Source organism: Camelina sativa, chromosome 20 (genome assembly GCF_030686135.1).
Source record: "Camelina sativa cultivar CO46 ecotype springtype chromosome 20, ASM3068613v1".
Taxonomy (NCBI): domain Eukaryota; kingdom Viridiplantae; phylum Streptophyta; class Magnoliopsida; order Brassicales; family Brassicaceae; genus Camelina; species Camelina sativa.
In genome coordinates this window covers 8,867,837-8,887,778 of record NC_141899.1, presented here as the reverse complement: position 1 = coordinate 8,887,778, position 19,942 = coordinate 8,867,837, and the positions used below count along the sequence as shown (strand labels likewise).

Genomic DNA, 19,942 nt, shown 5'->3' with positions numbered 1-19,942 from the left:
CGAACTTGATGTGGAGCAGTGAACGGCTGAAATCATTGTAAGATCCATATGCTCTTTGAGATTACTTTAGTTCAAACGCACATACATGCCAGAGAGTTTTAAACCCTGCTACATCATTCATAGATAAACTGCCAACGGATCAGAGCCAGCAGCTTAACACATTGAAAATGCTCAACACATTTTCCCATCCTAATCTAAAAACCACTGGTTACCCTTCTGACCAAATAAATGAGAGCCAGCAGCTTCTCTCACCTTCTCAAAATACATGATTTTTCCACAGAGTTCGAACCAATAAAAGAAGCAAATGCTTTAAACCATGGAGAAATTCTAAATAAGTTGCAGTTCCTAGATCTTAAAACCAAAAAAAAAAAAACAAACCTTTTTGACAAATTGAGCACCAAAAGCTAACGAAATGTGATCCTCCTTCTCTGCCCTTCCTCACTTCCCCTTTGCTCAATGATCTTGAAACCTTACGTTTTTAGGTAATGCCCTAGAGTTAACTTCAAAAAGCTCTTTCAGTTCTCCGTCTATCTCCTTGGTTACCCGGGAAGCAGGAATCTGATACGAAAATCTGAGCATTTTTGACTTGGGGATTGTAACCATCACGTCTGAGCCATCCTCATCGTCACAATCAGCACGCCTACTCTCAGCTGCTCTCAAGAATGTCTTTTTACCTTCCTCTTCATTAGGTAACAACGCAGGCTCCAACACTAAAACCTTATAGTCCAAGGTGTCATCAAGAACTTCAACAATGTCATACCTGCAGGAACCCATGTCCTTGAACTGCTTGTCACAAGTCCAGCTTCTGTATATGGCCCAAACATCCCCAATCTTGGGAAGAATTGTATATTCATTTCCATCCATGGAGGTTTGAGGCGCTATCTGATGTAAAACATCACCTGGAGTGATTATTTCGAAACAGTTCCTCACCGAGTAAGTTCCACAACCAACAGGCATTTTCTTGTCCTCCCACGACATGACATTCTCAGGGAAAGGATTAGCCTTTAGCCGACTTACAGATAGTTTAAATTCTGCTTCCTGCTCGAATGACTGAGTTAAAGTGATCTTCTGAATCCTACAGTAGTACAGAGGAAGTTATCGTGACCACTGTAAAATGACCAAATCTGACCAGTTTGAAAAACCTTTCCCTTCCTCGGAAAGCAAAGAGCTTCAGGCTTTTCAGGTTCTTCGGGTTTAGACTTAGGCTTCGCTAATAGATGAGAAGGGACAATTTTCTCTTCTATAGTTTCTGGTAATGCAGCTTGGTCCAGCTCGTAAGCATCTTTTGGTACAACTTTTCCTTCCATTCCAGTCAGTTTGAAGGAAGGAATCCTGTGGGAGAACCGGAATAAACTGTGAGGTAGAATCTGAAATATGTCTGCATCCCCAGTTCTCATTCGAAAGAACACACTTGCAAAGCCTTTTGCTTTATGCAAGAATGCAACAGATACACCAGCTCCGTCAGTGTAATTTGTCAAAATCTCAACAAACTCATACTCAAATTCGCGGTGAGAATCTGGCTCTGAAGACCAGTCAATGTCCCAGTTCTTGAACAGAGCCCAAGTCTCGCCTTTTTTGGGGGAGACACTAAAATGACCAATTTTGCTTTCTTCATTGTATACGTGTATGCAGTGGATTACATGAGAGAACATGGAACGATCTTCTGTGTTCTGATTTTTCCCAAACCTGAACTTACCAACAGAAACAGGCAAGTCTTCTTCAAACCATTGTGTCTCTTTCTCATCATCTGGATCTGGCTCTAAGTATGTGATCCTAAGCCCAAAAGTAGGAACTAAAACTTTTCTGATCTGAGCATACAGTCTAGGCATTCCATCTGCATTACCATAAAGAGCCCAGGTCTGACCAGCTGCAAAGTTTACTTCTTCCCTCAGCTTATCAAAGTCGTTAAACTTTACACCAACGCATTCAGAAGTCTTTAATTGTACAGACCTGCCAATCAAATCTTCTTCAGATTTGCTTTGATTTTCAGTAGTGCAATTTTCACCATTCTCGTTTCTCTTTCTCTTCTCACCAACCATCACAGCACAGCTCAAACCAGGGGAACTTTCCTTTCCAGAGACATGTGTGCTTGGATTCTTACTGGGGACTATTTTAGGTTGGAGTGAGGAGACTGTCATCACACCTGGGCTTGCAAAGATTTCCACTGCAATGTTATCCTTCTTACAAATCTGACAAACGAACCATTTGTTTATATATATCTTCAGATAATGATACCTACACTCACAGTGTTGACACATAGTCCAAAAGCTTGGACGGCAATTGGAGGCAACTGGATGCTTAAATTGTAAGTCGCGGAGCTTCTGAATCAGTACCTTCTTCTCTTGAGTAGACAAAGATGACTTCTTCCCTGGTGTAGGGCCTTGAACAGGGGATTCAAGTGCAGTGAATGTCATCTTGCAAGACTGACACTTGGTCAGTTTGTTGAGAGAGTACCTCGTAAATAATATGTACCTCAGGGTACAAAATGGACACATGGTCCAAAACTGTGGAATGTCACTGGAAGGATTTGGAGATTGAGCTTGGGATTGAGCTGTAGTCGACGTCTCTGAAGTATTACGCTCGTCAATGGTGATAACCATCATCTAACCAAACTTTGAAACCAGACCTCGAGAAGATGACTTCCTCCTATTGGTTAGGACCTGCAGAAGGATACAGATTATGACCATCAAAATAAGGATCTGGCGAGTTTGTGGGTATTCTTTGAAAGCATTTTAAATCAAAACAAAGTAGTAAGAACCTTAAAGCAAGCGTCTTTAACTTAAGAAACCCAAATCTCACAACAAGGGGAAAATGGGAGAAAGCATAAACCCAGCAGCAACCTGTTCACGTAACAGCAGCAACAAAAGCAAAACGCAGCTAGCCGTAAGTGGCGGAGACTCTCTCGCCGGAAAAGGGAGACGATTTCGTCGTGCTGCGATAAACAGTTAAACACCCAAAGGAAAATGTAAATAAACTATATTAAACAAATAATCTGCTTTTAGCGGGAAAAGTTTGTTGGCAATGCGCGGGAAACAGTATTATCTGATTGTATAACTGTGTCCAACTTAAGTAAGCTTTAAAATTATCAATACTTGATTTTTAATATCATGATATAGGTTGCGTTTTATGATATGCAAGAAGAGAGCTTCAGACCAAACTGCAAAATACTGATATTTCACATATATGGAGAACTTACAATGATCAAGGGACTAGTAACCGTGAAGAACTCTTAGTGGATTTTGCATCTTAATCTAAAAACCACTAAATTACCCTTTGGACCCAAAACAGCAAAAAGTAAGCAAAAGAGTAATCTTTCGATCACATTGTGTTGTTTCAGCTCCAGAGTCATAGAATCAAATTAACAGGCAGTGCATCAATATTAGGTTCATAGACCTCTTGCAAAGCTCCATGTATCTCTCTTGTTACTTTCAATGTAGGAACTTGATGCGAGAATCTGAGCAGTTCGGATTTGGGGATTGTGAATCTCACATCAGCACCATCAATCCAGTGTTCTGTAGCAGCCAAATATACTGAACCAAAACCTGCACGGTCAACTAACTTAAAGCCACCATCAGGTGCCAACAGCAAAACCTTGTAATCCGCCGCTTTGTCATCAAGAACTTCTACAAGATCATAAGTCTGGGATTGAAGATCAGAGACCTCAATGTTATTACTCCAGTTTCTGTAGATAGCCCAGATATCACCTATCTTTGGCATGATACTGTAATTATTTCCATCTCCGGATGAGTCCGCGCTTAGCTGACGTGAAAACACATCAAGGTCGGTGAATATTTCGGAAGATTTTGTTGCTCGGAAGTTCCCACAGCCAATGGGCATGCTCTTGTCGATCCACTGGATGATGGCTTTATTTGATGTAGCCTTCAGCCGACCAACATGCAATTTAACTACCGGATCTTGCTCAAATGACTGAATAAAGGTGATTTTCTGAATCTTGCCATAGTACCGAGGCAAGTTATCCTCACCACTGCAAAACGCCCAGATTTGGCCAGTTTCAAAAGTCCTTCCCTTGCTAGCAAAGTGCACACATTGCGAAAGTGTATTATTCTCGGACTTTGGCTCTGCTAGTAATGCAAAGGGACGTCTATCTCTTTGATATTTGCTGGTAAAGCAGCGGGATCCAGCTCATAAGCACCTCGAGGCACACCTTCTGCTTCTTTTCCAGTCGTCTTAAATGATGGAACACGATGGGAGAATTGATATTCATCGTGATTACGAATATAAGTTGTAACAATTTCCTCATTAAAGCGACAGAACAAGCTTAAGAAGCCTTTTGCTTTATGCAAGAATCCAGCAGATAAAGGATCACTTGATCCAGCATCCTCTGACACTATTTCGACAAATGCGTACTGATATTTCCAGGGAGAATCGGGATCAGCTAACCAGTTGATGTCCCAGTTCGTGAGAAGAGCCTTGTAGCGACCCTTGAAGACAGCCCATGTCTCTCCTTTTCTTGGATAAATACTGAATGTACCCACGCTACTTCCTTCGTTGCAATGAACCACGTGAGAAAACCTTGAGTGATCTTTAATAGTCTCATCTTTCCCAAGTTTAAACCTACCAACAGAAACAGGCAAGTCTTGTTCGTACCTCTGAATTGGCTCCTCCTCATATGGATCAGGCTCAAGCCATGTGACACTAACATCAAAACCAGAAACTGAAACTTCTCTGATCTGAGCATACAATCTAGGCATCCCATCCACTGAATCATAGAGAGCCCAGGTCTGGCCAACTGCAAACTTGCTTACTTCCCTCAGCTTATCAAATTCATTAAATTTTAAAACCTGTTTCGCTCTCTCTAGTTTTTCTCCTGCCTCCTCCTTCTCCAAAGACCTGTTACCATTTATGTTGCTTTGTACATCGGAAGCCTGTCGCTTGCTAAACACAAACCCCTGAGACTGCTCTCCTCCATCAAAACCAAGATCTTTTATAGCTGTAGTGTTACCAACAATAATAACTTCTTCACTATCGCTGCTGTTTCTGCTTTCTCCTTCACTTCTCACTAATCCTTCCCTCTTTCTCTTCTCACCAGTGTTTGCAGCAGAAGAGAATGTCTGAAGAACAGACTTCTGATTGTCAGATGGAGTAAGCTTTCGAGCACCATCAGGGTTAGTCTCTTCCATCACAGCTTTACTCTTGGGTGCCTCCTCCAATATGATCTCAAATTGATCAGGGTCAGTCCTTTTACATCAACAACAATGAACAAATAAAGCTCAAAACCAAGCAAACGTCAAAATAGTTTGCACAAGATTAACTGCTCTAAGCATTAATACATCGGTCACATTTTCAAACAATCAAACATCAACGAAGAGATTAAAAGAGGCAAGACTTTCAAAAATCCAAGATATAATAAAGTTAACAACTCAAAATTTCCAAAATCAGGTGGAAACAACAAAGAGCCCTTTTTAAATTTTTTTTATAGAAAACCCACTTTTATCATAGTTTGAAACACATTTGAAAGAAGAAAAAAAAAAAAAAAAATTCCCAAAACCCCACCAAATCCCTAGCTATGTATCATGATAGAGAGAACAATACCCAAAGATAATCAGATACAGCGAGTTTAGCCGGATAAGGAAAACAAAATTAGAGCCGATCAGGAAGCTTACTCAGTCTAAGAGACCGACGTCGGAGAGAATTGTGGTTCCGGCGAAGGTTACGTCGTCTCTCTCTCTCTCTGTAAGAGAACGAACACAAAACGACAACTCTTTTTCACTTTACTCTGCCAAATTTACCCCGCTTACCTTTCCCAGGCGGTAAAAAGCCCTATTTTGCTAATTAGTTTAGGCGGGAAAACGTTTCACCGAGAAGAGGATAAATGGGCCAAACGATCATTACAGGCCCAATAAGCCCAGCTTATCACTTTTAAATTTCATATGCTACCTCCTTTGATAAATAAATAAACAAATAAAAAAATAGTTTCCTTATAGTCAAAATCAAAATATAATAATTATCCTAAATTTGTCCGGTCTTCTTCCTTAGGGTTTGAATTTTGAAATTGTTCAGTTCCTTCTCTCTCTACCATTTTCCCCCTCTCTGTTTCTCTCTCTTCCCAAATCCGTTCAGCAACGGCCATTGATTCTCATTAGAGCTTCGAGATATCCGAATCGGATCTCAGACGACTTGAAAGCTCCGACGATGAATCAGTACCACATCTACGAAGCTATTGGACATGGCAAATGCTCGGTAAAGTTTGAATCTGCTTTGGCATTTTCCCCGAGATTTTTTTTGTTTGTTTCGGAAGTGGTTTGTTTAGTAAATTTTTTGTTCAAATCGGTTCGCAGACTGTGTATAAAGGAAGGAAGAAGAAGACGATTGAGTATTTTGCTTGCAAGAGTGTTGATAAGTCGCGGAAGAACAAGGTTCTTCAAGAGGTAACAATAATCATCAGATCTGTGAAATTAGCGATTTATGCTTGGGTTACCTTTAAACCGCTTGATTTAAAGGAGTTTCTCTCTGGGATTGTGACGGATTCACTCTAGATTTGTCAAATCGATGCTTTTAGGTTTCTATTTCTGTATGATGTTTGTGAGTTGAAAGGTCGAATTGATGTTTGAGGTGATTTGGGTAAGGACAAATTTGGTAATTATTCACTTCCTTTTCAGGTCAGGATTCTCCACTCGCTAAATCATCCAAACGTACTCAAGTTCCATGCTTGGTAAAACTTTACTAGCTAATTTGTAAACAATTATCTGAATCTCTATATTTTGTTTGCTTCTAATTAATTATCGTCTTCTTAATGATGTCTCAGGTATGAAACTTCTGCTCACATGTGGTTAGTTCTGGAATATTGTGTTGGGGGTGATCTCAGGACGTTATTGCAGCAGGTACCGTTTGTACTGTGGCTATATTATTAGATTATATATGGTCACAGGTTTTCTGAAAGTCACTCGTTCTGTAGGACTGTAAACTGCCAGAAGAATCGATCTATGGTCTTGCCTATGATCTTGTTATAGCCCTGCTGTAAGATCCTTTTTTTAACCATTTTGGCAGGACTTCTAGGTGCATGTAGAAAATGTTTTCTCTTATGGACTTTTCTTTGCTTGAATTTCTCAGATATTTACATTCGAAGGGAATTATCTATTGTGATCTGAAACCATCAAACATCTTACTCGATGAAAACGGTCATATTAAGGTACGTCTGTTGTTGTGGTTTCTATGAAGGTGTCTAGTTTATGATGATTGTTTATTTCGTTTTAATGGACTCATATCACTGTGTTGCAGTTGTGCGATTTTGGGTTGTCAAGGAAGCTAGATGATATTTCTAAATCTCCGTCCACGGTAAACAGTTTTGTCCGTTTTCCTTTTTCTATATAAGCTTTACAGTAATAGTGAAATTTTATGATCTTAAATTACACTGGCAACTGTATGTCGTTGGTACTTATATCTCTTGTGATAATTTGTATCAGGGAAAACGTGGTACCCCGTATTATATGGCTCCAGAGTTATATGAAGATGGGGGGATCCATTCTTTTGCTTCTGATTTATGGGCACTTGGCTGTGTTCTATACGAATGTTTCACAGGAAGACCTCCTTTTGTGGCAAGAGAGTTTACCCAGCTTGTGAAATCGATTCATTCAGATCCAACTCCTCCACTCCCTGGAAATGCAAGCCGTTCATTTGTCAATCTCATTGAGTCTCTTCTTATCAAAGACCCAGCTCAAAGAATACAATGGGCAGACCTCTGTGGTCATGCCTTTTGGAAGAGTAAGATTAACTTAATTCAGTTGCCTACTCAGCCTGCTTTTGATAATATGATTGGCATATACACAAAGCCATGCCTTTCTGAGCGTAACGGAGACAGACCAAATAAGACCCCTCCGAAATATCGGGAGAAAGATCCAAAAGGAGGTACAAAGCACAATGAGAACTCCATTCAAGGTTCAAAAGGCCATGAGACGCCTGTAAAGGGAACGCCTGGTGGTTCTAAAGCTCAAAAGCTTCCTAGTAAAGCAAGTGAGGAAAAGCATGGAGGTCGTCCTGGTGCTAACAGACAGGTGAATATTTTAAGATTGTCAAGGATAGCAAAGGCTAATCTCCAAAAGGAAAATGAGAAGGAAAACTACAGGAGACCCTTACCTAATAGCAACGAGAATTGTGCTGAAGTGAAGATTGAGAACACTGATATGGAACTTGATTTTGATGAAAACAATGACGATGAGGGACCTGATGAATCAGAAGGAACCGAGAACGCCTCTTGTGCACAAGATGAAAGAGCTATGAACCAAAATGAGAGTCACAGAAGACAAGGAGTTATAAGCAGTAATGTGCCTGATGAGAACTCGTCTGCAAATGAAACACTAACCTCGGTTGAAGCAAGAGATTGCCATGAAGAGCAGTCTGAGCCAATGGACGTGTCAGCTGCGCCACCTAGTGCTAGTCCTCAACTTAAAACTCACCGAGGAAGAGAAGTTTCTGGAGTTGCTGTTAATCATGACTCATCTAAAACACCTACTAGCCTCACTGACGTCCTTTGGCATTTATCTGATCTTTCTGTTAGGCCTGTCATGCCCAGCAAAAAAACTGACAAAGAAGCTGTGCATTCTCTCTCATTCGAAACACCACAGCCTTCTGATTTTGGTAAGATGGGAAAGCAAGAATTAGAACCGCTTAACAATAAGATCATAACGGTGCTAAGTGGGAGCAGTTCTGGCCTGTCAGAGAAACAGAATTTGATCAGATACCTCGAAACATTGAGTAGCAATGCTGATGCAGCCAACATCCTGACAAACGGGCCAATAATGCTTGTGCTTGTTAAAGTTTTGAGATTATCCAAGACCCCAGCGTTTCGTGTACAAATTGCTTCACTAATTGGTTTGTTAATTCGGCATTCTACCTCAATCGAAGATGACTTGGCAAATTCTGGTATTTTAGACTCTCTTACGAACGGCCTCAGAGACAAGCATGAAAAAGTGAGAAGGTTCTCTATGGCAGCTCTAGGTGAATTGCTATTCTACATCTCAACTCAAAATGAGCATAAGGATTTCAAACCACCAGAATCCCCTTCAAAAGAAATCCGGTCTGCATCGGGTTGGCAGGTCAGCATCTCTGAATTATTACTCTTAAATTGTTGATCATTTGACTTTTAATGTTTCTGGTATTCCATTGCTTAATCTGAATGGTTTATTTTACCATTGTTTCCTATCTAAACAGATTCTTATTTTCTTAAACTAGGTTTCAAATGCCCTGATCTCTCTTGTGTCATCTGTCTTACGAAAAGGAGAAGACGACCTGACTCAGCTCTATGCGTTAAGGACGATAGAAAACATCTGCAGCCAAGGAGCTTATTGGGCCACTCGTTTCTCCAGCCAAGATTTGATTAGTAACCTCTGCTATATCTACAGGGCAACTGGGAAACAGGAGAGCATGAGGCAGACTGCTGGATCATGTTTAGTTCGTCTTGCTCGCTTTAACCCTCCTTGCATTCAGACGGTTGTGGAGAAGCTTTCATTGAAGGAACTAGCTTCATCTTTTGTCAAAGGCAGCGCAAGAGAGCAGCAAGTCTGCTTAAATCTTCTGAACATGGCTATGATTGGAAGTCATACATTCACAAGCTTTGGAAGGCATCTCGTGACATTGACAGAGGAGAAAAATCTTTTCCCTAGTTTACTCTCCATCATAGAGCAAGGAACGGAAGTGCTGAGGGGCAAAGCTCTTCTCTTTGTTGCATTTCTCTGCAAACACAGTAGGCGTTGGCTGACAAATTTCTTCTGCAATGCAAGATTTCTCCCTGTGGTGGACAGATTAGCTAAAGAAAAAGACAGTTATGTGCAACAATGTCTTGAGGCATTTGTGAATGTCATCGCCTCCATAATACCAGGCTTGCTGGATACAATAACCAGTGATATCCAACAACTGATGACAGGAAGACGCCATGGACCTGTCTCCCCCCTTAACAGTCGAGCTCCTTTAAAGACTAATGTACACCTGTTCCCTGTGGTTCTTCATCTTCTCGGAAGCTCTTCGTTTAAGAACAAGATGGTAACTCCACAAGTCCTAAGGCAGTTGGCAAATCTTACAAAACTTGTGGAAGCATCGTTTCAGGTCAGTATTTGCAACTTTACGATCCCCTTTTACATTATTACTCTAGCTCAAACGAAATGCTCTGCTATTTTATTTTGCATTAATAGGACTGGTCAATTGCTCGTCAGCCTTTAAATTTCTTACTTCGTTATGATAGAATTATATGGTTAGTGGTGCTTCTTATAGTATAAGATGAAGATTTTCATACAGCTGATTCCGGAACTTCCTACTAAATTACTTCATTCCTCTGTTCACTCTAGATATATGTTTAAGATGCTTGAAGATACTCATATCCTCTTTTTCTAATATAGAGATTGTTTAAGTTGCTAAATACTTCATAGATACTCATCTCTTCTTTTCACTCTGAGATTGCTTAAGATGTTAAAAGCTTCATTCATTAATCGTTCATAAAATAATTCTGATGACTTGTTAACAATTTGCAGGGAAGAGATGACTTCCGCATAACCCTTCTTCAAGTTCTAGAATGCATAGCGGAAGATGCTCTTCTGGTTACACAAAATGCTGAGATCATTATTCGTGAGATTCTCCCGTCTCTAGCTGGCATCTACAATGGGAACAAAGACGGGGATGCTCGGTTTCTCTGTTTGAAGATCTGGTTTGATTCAATGACAATTCTCTTAACCGAGTGCACTGAAATCGAGCAACAAACATCTGAGGATTTGAAATCAATATCCAACTCTCATTTCCTCCCACTCTACCCTGCATTGATCCAAGACGAAGATCCAATCCCAGCTTACGCACAAAAGCTCCTCGTCATGCTCGTTGAGTTTGACTACATCAAAATCTCCAACTTATTGCATCATAATACAGTTTCACAATGCTTCGAGTTTCTTCTCGGAGACTTATCAAGCGCGAGTGTGAACAACGTCAAGCTCTGTCTTGCCTTAGCCTCAGCTCCAGAGATGGAAAGTAAATTGCTCTCTCAGCTCAAAGTAGTGAGGAGAATCGGAAATCTGTTGGAATTCGTGAATGCCAAAGACATGGAAGATTTTCTTGAACCCACTTTAAGTCTCTGCAGAGCTTTTTTGCTACGGTCACTTGGGAACAAGAAAGGTCTCAGCTCCAACTACACGAAAGAGCCAACGCTGTTATCAGAGACATTTTTTACATTCGAGGTCGATCCACAGGAATGTATAAGAGATATTGCAGATTTCGGCAGCAACATTGGCCTATTCTTGCACCTAGCGACTTCAGATGATGACATCGGAGTTGCAGATATTGCCTCTGAATGCGTGGTGTTGCTACTTAAAGCGGCATCGAGAGAAGCCACGACGGGATTTTTAACCAATCTTCCGAAGATCACACAGATTCTTGACTCGTGGCACAGGAGGAAGAGCACGGAGGAACACTCGTTGGTTCTGAAAAGGATCTTGCATTGTTTAGGTTACGCTTGCAAGCAGTATCTATCGCAGGCGATGATTTTGTCGATATCAGGACACGATGTCTCTAAGATCAACGCCATTGTCTCTGAGATCAAGAACTCAGATGCGGCTGGTCTTAATAGCGTCGCTTCCCTCGTTGCTATGGAGTTGCAGAGATTACCTCGTTGAACTAAGGTAACAAGCTTAATGATAATTTAAGTTTTTTTCATCATTGGTAAGTCTTATTACATGTTCGTAATCTCTTGTTGTTGAACCAGGATTAACGACAATGACGTTGAGCTGTAGATTTTCAGTATGTACGAGGTAAACAAACTCAAAACCATGTGACATTGAGAATCAATATCTATTTGTCTCTTTGTAATGTGTATATTTCTCTCAATTACAATATTTGTACCACTACTTCCTTAATATTATCTTCTTTTAGATTTACCATTTATTGAATGTTTGAGATATAGTAAGCAACTCTACATTCTAGAAACTAATGCATGGTTAAAAAAGATTAGAATAGACTGACAATTATAGAAGAAGAAGAAAAACATGTGCTGATCTAAGAAAAAGTGAGATATTCGTTTGAGTGAAATCTTAGGGTCCTATTCTTAGATATTGCTTAATTATTAGTATGACTTTTATGTGTTGATAGAAAAAATAGTTCAATTATAATATCATGGTGTCTGTATTCTTTACAGTAAAAGAATAAACCAAATGAAATCACAATCAATCCTTGTGGAAAGCCCTTAGCTTTTCTTTAAAAAAAAAAAACCTCTCAAGTCTTCAATTATAGCCTCCAAACACATCAACCATTTACATCTCGACACCTAGTTAACAAAAAAAAGAAACCACTTCCCTTCCCACTGAACCAACTCCAATGACCAATACTATAGACTATAGAGTTACAACTCAAATGCTCTTTTACACAGTACTATTAGCTGCATTATTGTGAAACTTTACAATCCTTTGTGTAAGAATCCAGTCGCTATATATGTTTCTGCATATATATGTTCAATGTCTGTAAGTAATAGCTAAATTTAAAATATTTTAAAATAAAATGTAGAAGAAAATTGGGATTTAAAAAAAATATAGGCCAGGGATCTGGAAGCAAAAAAAAGAAAAAAAAATATTCTATTATTGGCTATTACAGAGAGCAACAAAACCAAAACTAAATTCTATTAATACATCATGATTGAAAAAAAAAAAAAATGTAGTTCTCAATTGGTGGTGTGAACCAAAAAAAAAAGTACTTGATTAGGATTAGAAATTGAAAATTGATATACAGTATTTACTATTTAGTTTTGCAAAGAAGGTCTTCTTCTCTTTATTAGTCTTCTTTTTCATCCAAAAGTTTTATATTATTATTTTACAAAAGAGTAAAAGCTTCTTTTATATAGAGACATCATCATTACAACTCAAATTGCACTCCGATCAGTAGATAGAGAAAGACACATCCAACAACAAAAAAGAACTCAACTTTGATTTCCTTCATCATTTAAACAAAACAAAAAAAAATGGCTTTCTCTTTTCTCAAAACACTTCTCATCATCTTTTTGATCTCACTCTCCTCTTCTTGTCTCTCTTCTTCTTTGCCATCTTCTCCGACCATCTCTCCCTTCCAACAGCTTTCTCCGGATATCGCCCCTCTCCTTCCTTCCCCGGGTGACTCTCTGCCTTCCGACGACGGCGGCGGCACAATCCCAGCTTCTCCAAGCCCTCCTGATCCCGACACTAACGACGGCTCCTACCCTGACCCTTTGGCCTTTGCTCCCTTCGCGTCTCCGCCGGTTTCTTCTCCAGCTCCTCCGTCGTCTTATCCTTCCGCCGGAGTTTTACTCCTCACCGTTATCCTCTCCTCCGCCTACGTGGCGTTGTAACACTACTATAGAGTTCACTTCACTTATATACATCAAACGAACGTTTTGGTTTCCACGTGTGTGTTTGTCCAAATGTATATCATTCTCGAATAATTAAAAATGTTAGTTCGTTGTAAACTATAGTTCTTCATCTTTTTGTGTTGCCCCTCTTGAGTCTTGACAATGTGAGTCGATTTTAATCATCTCCATTAAACAATAATAATATGCATGTATTTATAACAACGATGATATCATTTGATAGTTCACAATGTGCTAACGTTTTGTCAACCAATTAATTGATTTGACGGACGAAATTTTATATCAGAAATCAACCAATTATTTCTTATTTAGATGAATTTTATGATCGTATGAAGTATGTACTAATATATTTATTTACCTATATAAACAGAATTAATTTATGATATTAAGTAAGAGAATCTTATGTTTTAGGTGAACTTCATTTGTCTGTTTCTGATGTTTGCTTTTTACCTTTTTAAAAAGTTTAAATCATGTTTTAAAATAATCCATACTTTAAGGATTTGAATACCTAACTACGACGTGATGAGTGCATTAAACTATATAAATTATAAAGATAAGATCTTGTTCATATGATAAATTCTTTGAGACAAATGAGAATCTCTATACGTACATAGATTAACTACTCTTGTAAAGTTAGTTAATAAGATATATGTGTACTAATATGATTCACATGAAAATGGAAAAAGAATATGGAAATGCATATTGATGATAATTGGTAAAGAATGTGCGCTTTTATTAACAAAAATATCATATATGAGATTTAACCATACAAAAATAATCAACTAATTGCATTTTTCGGGTTAGAGCGAGTATGCATGTGAGTAGCTCCTGTCCTGACGATTCCAAAGCATAAAAGTGTTTATTATCCTGTCTCACACTTTGAGTTGCTTTTTAAACCTCGTTGTCAAATCACACTATACTATTAATTTGATTGATGTATATATACATAAGAGTTTTATAATTTAAGGTTTGTGCGTGACAGATTGTATAATCACTAGCTAAAATGTCGTGTTGATGCCCACTTGGTTTGTCCTTTGTGGGAGCAATATGAAAGGTATAAACATGTATACACTACAAAAAAAATATGAGCTTCGATAGCAGATTGTTGTACCATGAATTTACTAACTGCAATTAAAAGTACAAAAATTGGATGTCAAATATTTTGTAGCATTAGATTAACGCTAACAAATATTTTTTACTATGCGGAAATATAAAAATAACGATTGTAGCTGAAAAGTTGTTTGAAAGCAAAATATTTGGGTTTTTCTGACCAACCAAAAAAAATATCGATTCTCAATACATTGTCGGAAAGTTGTTTGGGGATTTTACATTTTGCCAAAATAAATAAAAAAAGCTTTTTAAAATTCTCATCCGATTACATCAATTCTATATCGCAATCTCAAGTTTTTGATTCCCATCGTGAAATCTCAATACTCATTTCCTAAAATTACCATTGACGAAAACTCGATTCTCCATCACTCTCTGTCTATCTATCTTTCTTTCTCTCCACCTATGTCTTTGTCTCAATAGCTCAGTTGATCTCTGTTTTTTGCCATCTCTGTCTCAGTAGCTCAGCCGATCTCCGTCTCTTGCCGTCTCTGTCTCAGTAGCCTCGAACTCAGCCAATATCTATCTCAGTAGCTTCAAACTCAGCCGATCTTGTCCACCTGAAAGGTATACGACATTCAATTGATGTATTTGATTTCTTGACTGTTTACTAGTATTTGATTTCTTGATTGTTTCAAACATTAAAAGGTAATCACATCTCATCAGCCAGATCTTCTGCTTAGCGGAAAAGTATATCAACGAGATTTTGAAGCTGCATGAAGTGCCAGCAAACATCGTCTCCGACCGTGATCCAATATTCCCATCGATGTTTTGGCAGGATTTACATAGAGCATTGGGAACGGATATTCACATGAGCACCTCATTCCACCCGGAGATCGATGGGCAGACAGAAAGAACTATCCGAACCATAGAAGATATGCTTTGACTATGTGCATTGGAGTGGTCTTCTGATTGGGAGAAGAATCTACCGTTGGTTGAATTTGCCTATTATAACAGTTATCACGCAAGCATCCGCATGTCACCGTTCGAAGCTATGTACGGAAGACCTTGTCGAACGCCATTCTGTTGGACGGAATTTGGGGAAAGGACGAGTTTCAATCACAAGGTTATTGATGAGACCACAGAAAAGATCAAGTTTATTCGAGAAAGCATGAAGAAAGCTCAAGATCGCCAGAAGAAGTACGTAGAACGTAAAAGGCGAGAAGTGGAATTTGAAGTTGGAGACATGGTGTACTTGAAGGTCGCACCACAAAAAGGGAAGGATTGGTTTGGTAAAGTGGGAAAGCTCGCGGTAAAGTTCATTGGACCATACCGGATTGAGAAGAGAGTTAGAGAGGTAGCCTACCGACTATCTATGCTAGAGGTTATGCGATTACACAAAGTCTTCCACGTTTCACAACTACGAAGTATGTACCCGATCCTACTATGATTATACCCGAGCCTATCTAGGAATTGGAGTCAAATCTCACATACCCTGAAGGACCGTTTGGAATCGGAGAACAAAGAACGCGGAAGTTAAAGAACATGAGCATTCCTCAAATACAAGTATTCTAGGGAAAGCAGAACCGCAAGGTCACCACTTGGGAATATGAGAATAGGATTCGAGCCAAGTATCCTCAGCTGTTTGTCGAAGAAGATAAAGTAGGGCCGTTAGATCCTTATGGAATTCGGGACGAATTCTATTAAGGGGGAGCGGGGGAGAGAGAATGTAGTGACCCTCACTACAGGGTAGAAACCAAATGAAAATCCATGACCAAAAGGCCTGGGAAGTATCTCGAAAGAAGGTAAGGACGAAAGACTGAGAATTGCCGAACTGTGTCCGAGGAATTACCGAAGGACCGAGGAATTTTGGACGATGGCCGAAGAATGACCGAGTAAGGACCGGACAGAGAAGTCACGGACGAGACGGACCGTGCCGCGTACCACCGATCGTACCGCGGTACCACCGACACGACCAGACAAAGTTCCGGATTTTAAGGAGCTATTGTCTCCTCTAATTGACCAATCGAATTTCATGCAAGATAGTGGGAGACAAAATCACTATCACATTTTTGGACGTGGCCAATCGCATCTCATGCAAGGGAGAGTGGAAGACACCATCATTTTCCCTTTCTAAAAGCGGCCAATGACGTTTCATGCGCAAGTAAGTGGGAACAAAGAAGATTTTGTTGGACAAGTGTAAAACAAGCAATTTTGGTGGCACCAAAGAGGAACACTTGTTCCACATGCATTGGCTAGCCAAACTGCCAAAACTCCCTATAAAAGAAGTTCACCCCTCTTTCTCATTTTCGCAAAACCAAAAGAAGAAGAAGATAAAAGAAAGAAAGGAGAGAAAGGGTGAGGAAGAGAGAAAGGGTGAGGAAGAGAGAAAGAAGGAAGTAGAGTTCAAGACAAGACTATCGACCACCATCAAGTGTTGCATCGAGAAGGAACTCGATTGCAACAAGGGAAAGGATCCGAAGTGCTGCCTTGAAAGGAACGCTATCAAGAAAATCCGACCACTCCTTAAAAGAGATCACCGGTTTTCTGTGAGTTCAGGCACATTTCACCGGGCTAGATGGGGATTAAAGACTTCCGTCTAGTGCACGGTTTGCATGAGCATATAGTTGCATTTACTTGAATTTCATGTTTGATTTTCTTGTTTAAATGCATGTGATGTGAGGTTACACCGGTTGCTAGTTCGAAATGTTCTAGTAACAAGGGTGGTAACTAGGTTGGATACTTGTAAATTTATGTGCTTAAAAACCATAAGAACTCAAGTATCAACTTTGTTGAAGTCTTAATGCGTTTAGTCCACGACAAAGTCCAACTACCGTAGTAAGACTAGGGTATGGCTGTCCTCAGACTATTTCCGTACCAGTATGCAGCCACGACATGTAACTCATGTCGTGAGTTGTAGATCTGGAACGAAGAGCGCGGAGGTTACTGAGCTCGCTACCCTGGCCGAAGCTGTCTACACGATGGTGTGGCTCTAAGTGAAGTCTGGTTGCATGCCTTTGTGGTTGCAGCGCGGTTGTTCAAAAAGGGTGTTGAGGAGAGGAAGCATATCGGGCCCATAAATTAAAACTTGTCTAGAACTCTTTGATATTATTCAAGTTTATTGTTGTTGTTGTGCTGTTGTGATTGCTCGCTAGATTAATTTGCTTAGCTAATTATCTTCCGCGTGCTATCTCTGATTGTTTGATTGTTTGCTTGCCTGCTTGATTGCTTTATTGCTTGTGGCTTGCATGCTTGCTTGATCGTTTGTTATGGGGTTTGGGATTTATTATAATTTGCAGGAATCCTGAGCTCACTAAGTAATCTTTATGATTACTTACAGAATTGTGTTTGCATTGCAGGAAACCCTAGAGGGAACTAGAGGGCGTGGTGAACGAGTAGGAACCCGGTGTAGTTTGTGTGTCTATTGTAAAATAAAGTATGTTATTTGGAAACAACCTTTGGCTCTAAGCCTTAAACTCGAACTCCTTAAACCTTATGGTTACCGTTTTGTAATAAACTCTTTAAGTATTTAATATATTCGGATTTCTTATTCGTACGAGTCATAACTGATATAGACTTTGTCCGAGTCGGCTCAACGCCTGGAATGTCTCAAGGTTTGCAAAGCCTAAAAGATGTTCCATGCGGTCAGGAACACCACCGACGGACTGGCTAAGGATCCTGATGTGTTCTTGAACCTCGACCGGATCGTTGGTGAACGTTTCCATAGTAGCATCCCGGGGCGGTCCGTGGCCGGTTGGCCATAGGACGGTTCGGGGGCGTTACAATACCTATGGAGGCCTACAGTAGACATGAGAACTTTGCATGATTCTTTAAATTGTTTTGTAGCATGGCCTGCAAATAGATTTGTGTTTGAGACAACAACGAATGAATCTCCTGTTCGTCAATCATCTCCATCTAAAGCAGCAAGTACAAGATCTCATAATGAAATGTCTCCTGTAATTTCTAAATCTCCTCATATTCAAGTATCTTCGACAAACTTAACAAGTCCAAGTTCTCAGAATGACAAGTCTCTAACAAATCTTAAATATGAAACTTCAATTTTTATATTATTTTTACACCATATTCCAAAATAAATACAAATAAAAATAACAAAATATTCTACTTTTAACCTATAAATATTTAAACAATTATTTCATTGGCTAATTCATTAAGGTGCGGATCACCAAATTCTTCATATCTACCGTTGATTAGAAGAAATCTAACGATCATCAATCAACTCTTAAATAATCTTATCCTTTTACTTCTGTACATCTCGATATCTTTTTTTTGTCTACTTAATCGATAAGGACGATGCAAATCCAATAAACTCTGGATTCTGGAAGCTTCATTGACGCTTGAAGTATCAAATCACCGATTAAATCTACTGCAAAACTCGAATCCCTTTGATCATCTCTGCCGAATTTAAAGGTTTTCGTCCTTTTTTCTCTCTTTCTGCTGAATCAGATCTTTGTTCAATCGATTGTAGTCCCAAATCGTTTAATTTTGGGTATAGATCTTCTCGTTTAATTTTGGGTATAGATCTTTCTTTTTTCCCTTTTTGTTCAATCGTTTAATTTTGGGTATAGATCTTCATTTGTTTTCCTCTTTGTATAATCAATTGTAATAGATCTTCTCGTTTTCAAGTTAGGAGCTCAAAATCATAGTAACAGGTTCTAACACATTTTTTCATTCAAGCCAAAGTTATAATTTTTGATTGAATGAAACTGTTTTCTTTTGATTGTTGTTGTTGTTGATTTATTAAAAGAAATCTATCTAAACAACTATCATATTTATCAATGCAGAAACAGTTATTTCAATGGAAGCTAAAGAAATCGTATGCTGCATCCCCGCAATGAGCGCTAAACCGAAACTCACACAACAAGGTGAGCAAGATCAAGAAGATCTATACCCACAATTGTTGTTGATTATTGTTGTTGATCAATAAAAAGAAACCTATCTAAAAAACTATCATATTTATCAATGCAGAAACAGTTGTTTCAATGGAAGCTAAAGAAATCATATGTTGCATCCCCGCAAGAAACGTTATACCAAAACTCACACAACAAGGTGAGCAAGATCAAGAAGATCTATACCCAAAATTGTTGTTGTTGTTGATCAATAAAAAGAAACCTATCTAAACAGCTATCATATTTATCAATGCAGAAACAGTTGTTTCAATGGAAGCTAAAGAAATTGTATGCTACATCCCCGCGATGAACGTTATACCAAAACTCACACAACAAGGTGAGCAAGATCAAGAAGATCCACTGTTCATCCGAAACCTCCAAAACAATGCACTCAACTTCACTCCTATGAAACGCCCAAAAGTAGAAAAAGGAGGGTCCTCAGGAGGCAACGCTCCTTGAAGAATAATGGCATGGTAGCAATCACTCTTAGAGTTCATGTTATGTTTAGACTTTGTTAACTTTAAAACTTTATGTAATATGATATTTTATGATATCATTGTCTTTCATAAATTAAAGCAAATTACATTTTATTCAATGTTTCAAATGACAAATTATATTTGATGCAATTTAATATAGATCTAAATACCATTGCAAGTTAAACAGC

General features: G+C 39.1%; 4 protein-coding genes, 1 long non-coding RNA gene and 1 pseudogene across 6 annotated transcripts; 4 read left to right on the top strand and 2 right to left on the bottom strand.

Annotated features, from left to right (window-relative positions):
- Positions 1-214: 214 nt before the first annotated feature.
- Positions 215-2,896, bottom strand: LOC104770207 (uncharacterized; annotated as a pseudogene). The gene is made up of 2 exons (XR_015593148.1): positions 2,759-2,896; positions 215-2,660 (listed from the first exon to the last, which is right to left on the bottom strand). The product of XR_015593148.1 is annotated as an uncharacterized LOC104770207 (transcript).
- A 250-nt stretch (positions 2,897-3,146) lies between these two features.
- LOC104770208 (uncharacterized) lies at positions 3,147-4,048 on the bottom strand. Its single transcript, XM_010494598.3, is given in 2 exon segments — positions 3,147-4,017; positions 4,019-4,048. Coding segments are annotated over 2 exon segments (702 nt in total). The 3' UTR covers positions 3,147-3,345.
- A 1,420-nt stretch (positions 4,049-5,468) lies between these two features.
- LOC104770206 (serine/threonine-protein kinase RUNKEL) lies at positions 5,469-11,873 on the top strand. The gene is made up of 11 exons (XM_010494596.3): positions 5,469-6,201; positions 6,300-6,389; positions 6,621-6,673; positions 6,767-6,842; positions 6,917-6,978; positions 7,072-7,150; positions 7,240-7,296; positions 7,425-9,053; positions 9,190-10,059; positions 10,482-11,615; positions 11,699-11,873. The coding sequence occupies exons 1-10, from the start codon at positions 6,154-6,156 to the stop codon at positions 11,607-11,609; spliced, it is 4,092 nt and encodes a 1,363-aa protein (XP_010492898.2). The 5' UTR covers positions 5,469-6,153; the 3' UTR covers positions 11,610-11,615; positions 11,699-11,873.
- A 966-nt stretch (positions 11,874-12,839) lies between these two features.
- LOC104770205 (classical arabinogalactan protein 25) lies at positions 12,840-13,528 on the top strand. Its single transcript, XM_010494595.2, has one exon. It carries the CDS (start codon positions 12,944-12,946, stop codon positions 13,304-13,306), a length of 363 nt encoding a protein of 120 aa, XP_010492897.1. The 5' UTR covers positions 12,840-12,943; the 3' UTR covers positions 13,307-13,528.
- Positions 13,529-15,407: 1,879 nt separating this feature from the next.
- On the top strand, positions 15,408-15,821 carry LOC147918634 (uncharacterized). The gene has a single exon (XM_087503612.1). It carries the CDS (start codon positions 15,408-15,410, stop codon positions 15,819-15,821), a length of 414 nt encoding a protein of 137 aa, XP_087359738.1.
- A 2,825-nt stretch (positions 15,822-18,646) lies between these two features.
- Positions 18,647-19,868, top strand: LOC147918633 (uncharacterized). Its single transcript, XR_015593639.1, has 4 exons — positions 18,647-18,799; positions 19,174-19,254; positions 19,358-19,438; positions 19,535-19,868. It is a non-coding gene; the product is annotated as an uncharacterized LOC147918633 (long non-coding RNA).
- The last annotated feature ends 74 nt before the right edge of the window (positions 19,869-19,942 follow it).

Coding starts and splice junctions, on each gene's coding strand:
- LOC104770206 (XM_010494596.3), top strand. CDS start 6,154: ATGAATCAGTACCACATCTACGAAGCTATTGGACATGGCAAATGCTCG. Junction 6,202..6,299: donor TTGGACATGGCAAATGCTCG/GTAAAGTTTGAA, acceptor ATCGGTTCGCAG/ACTGTGTATAAAGGAAGGAA. Junction 10,060..10,481: donor TTGTGGAAGCATCGTTTCAG/GTCAGTATTTGC, acceptor AACAATTTGCAG/GGAAGAGATGACTTCCGCAT.
- LOC104770205 (XM_010494595.2), top strand. CDS start 12,944: ATGGCTTTCTCTTTTCTCAAAACACTTCTCATCATCTTTTTGATCTCA.
- LOC147918634 (XM_087503612.1), top strand. CDS start 15,408: ATGTCACCGTTCGAAGCTATGTACGGAAGACCTTGTCGAACGCCATTC.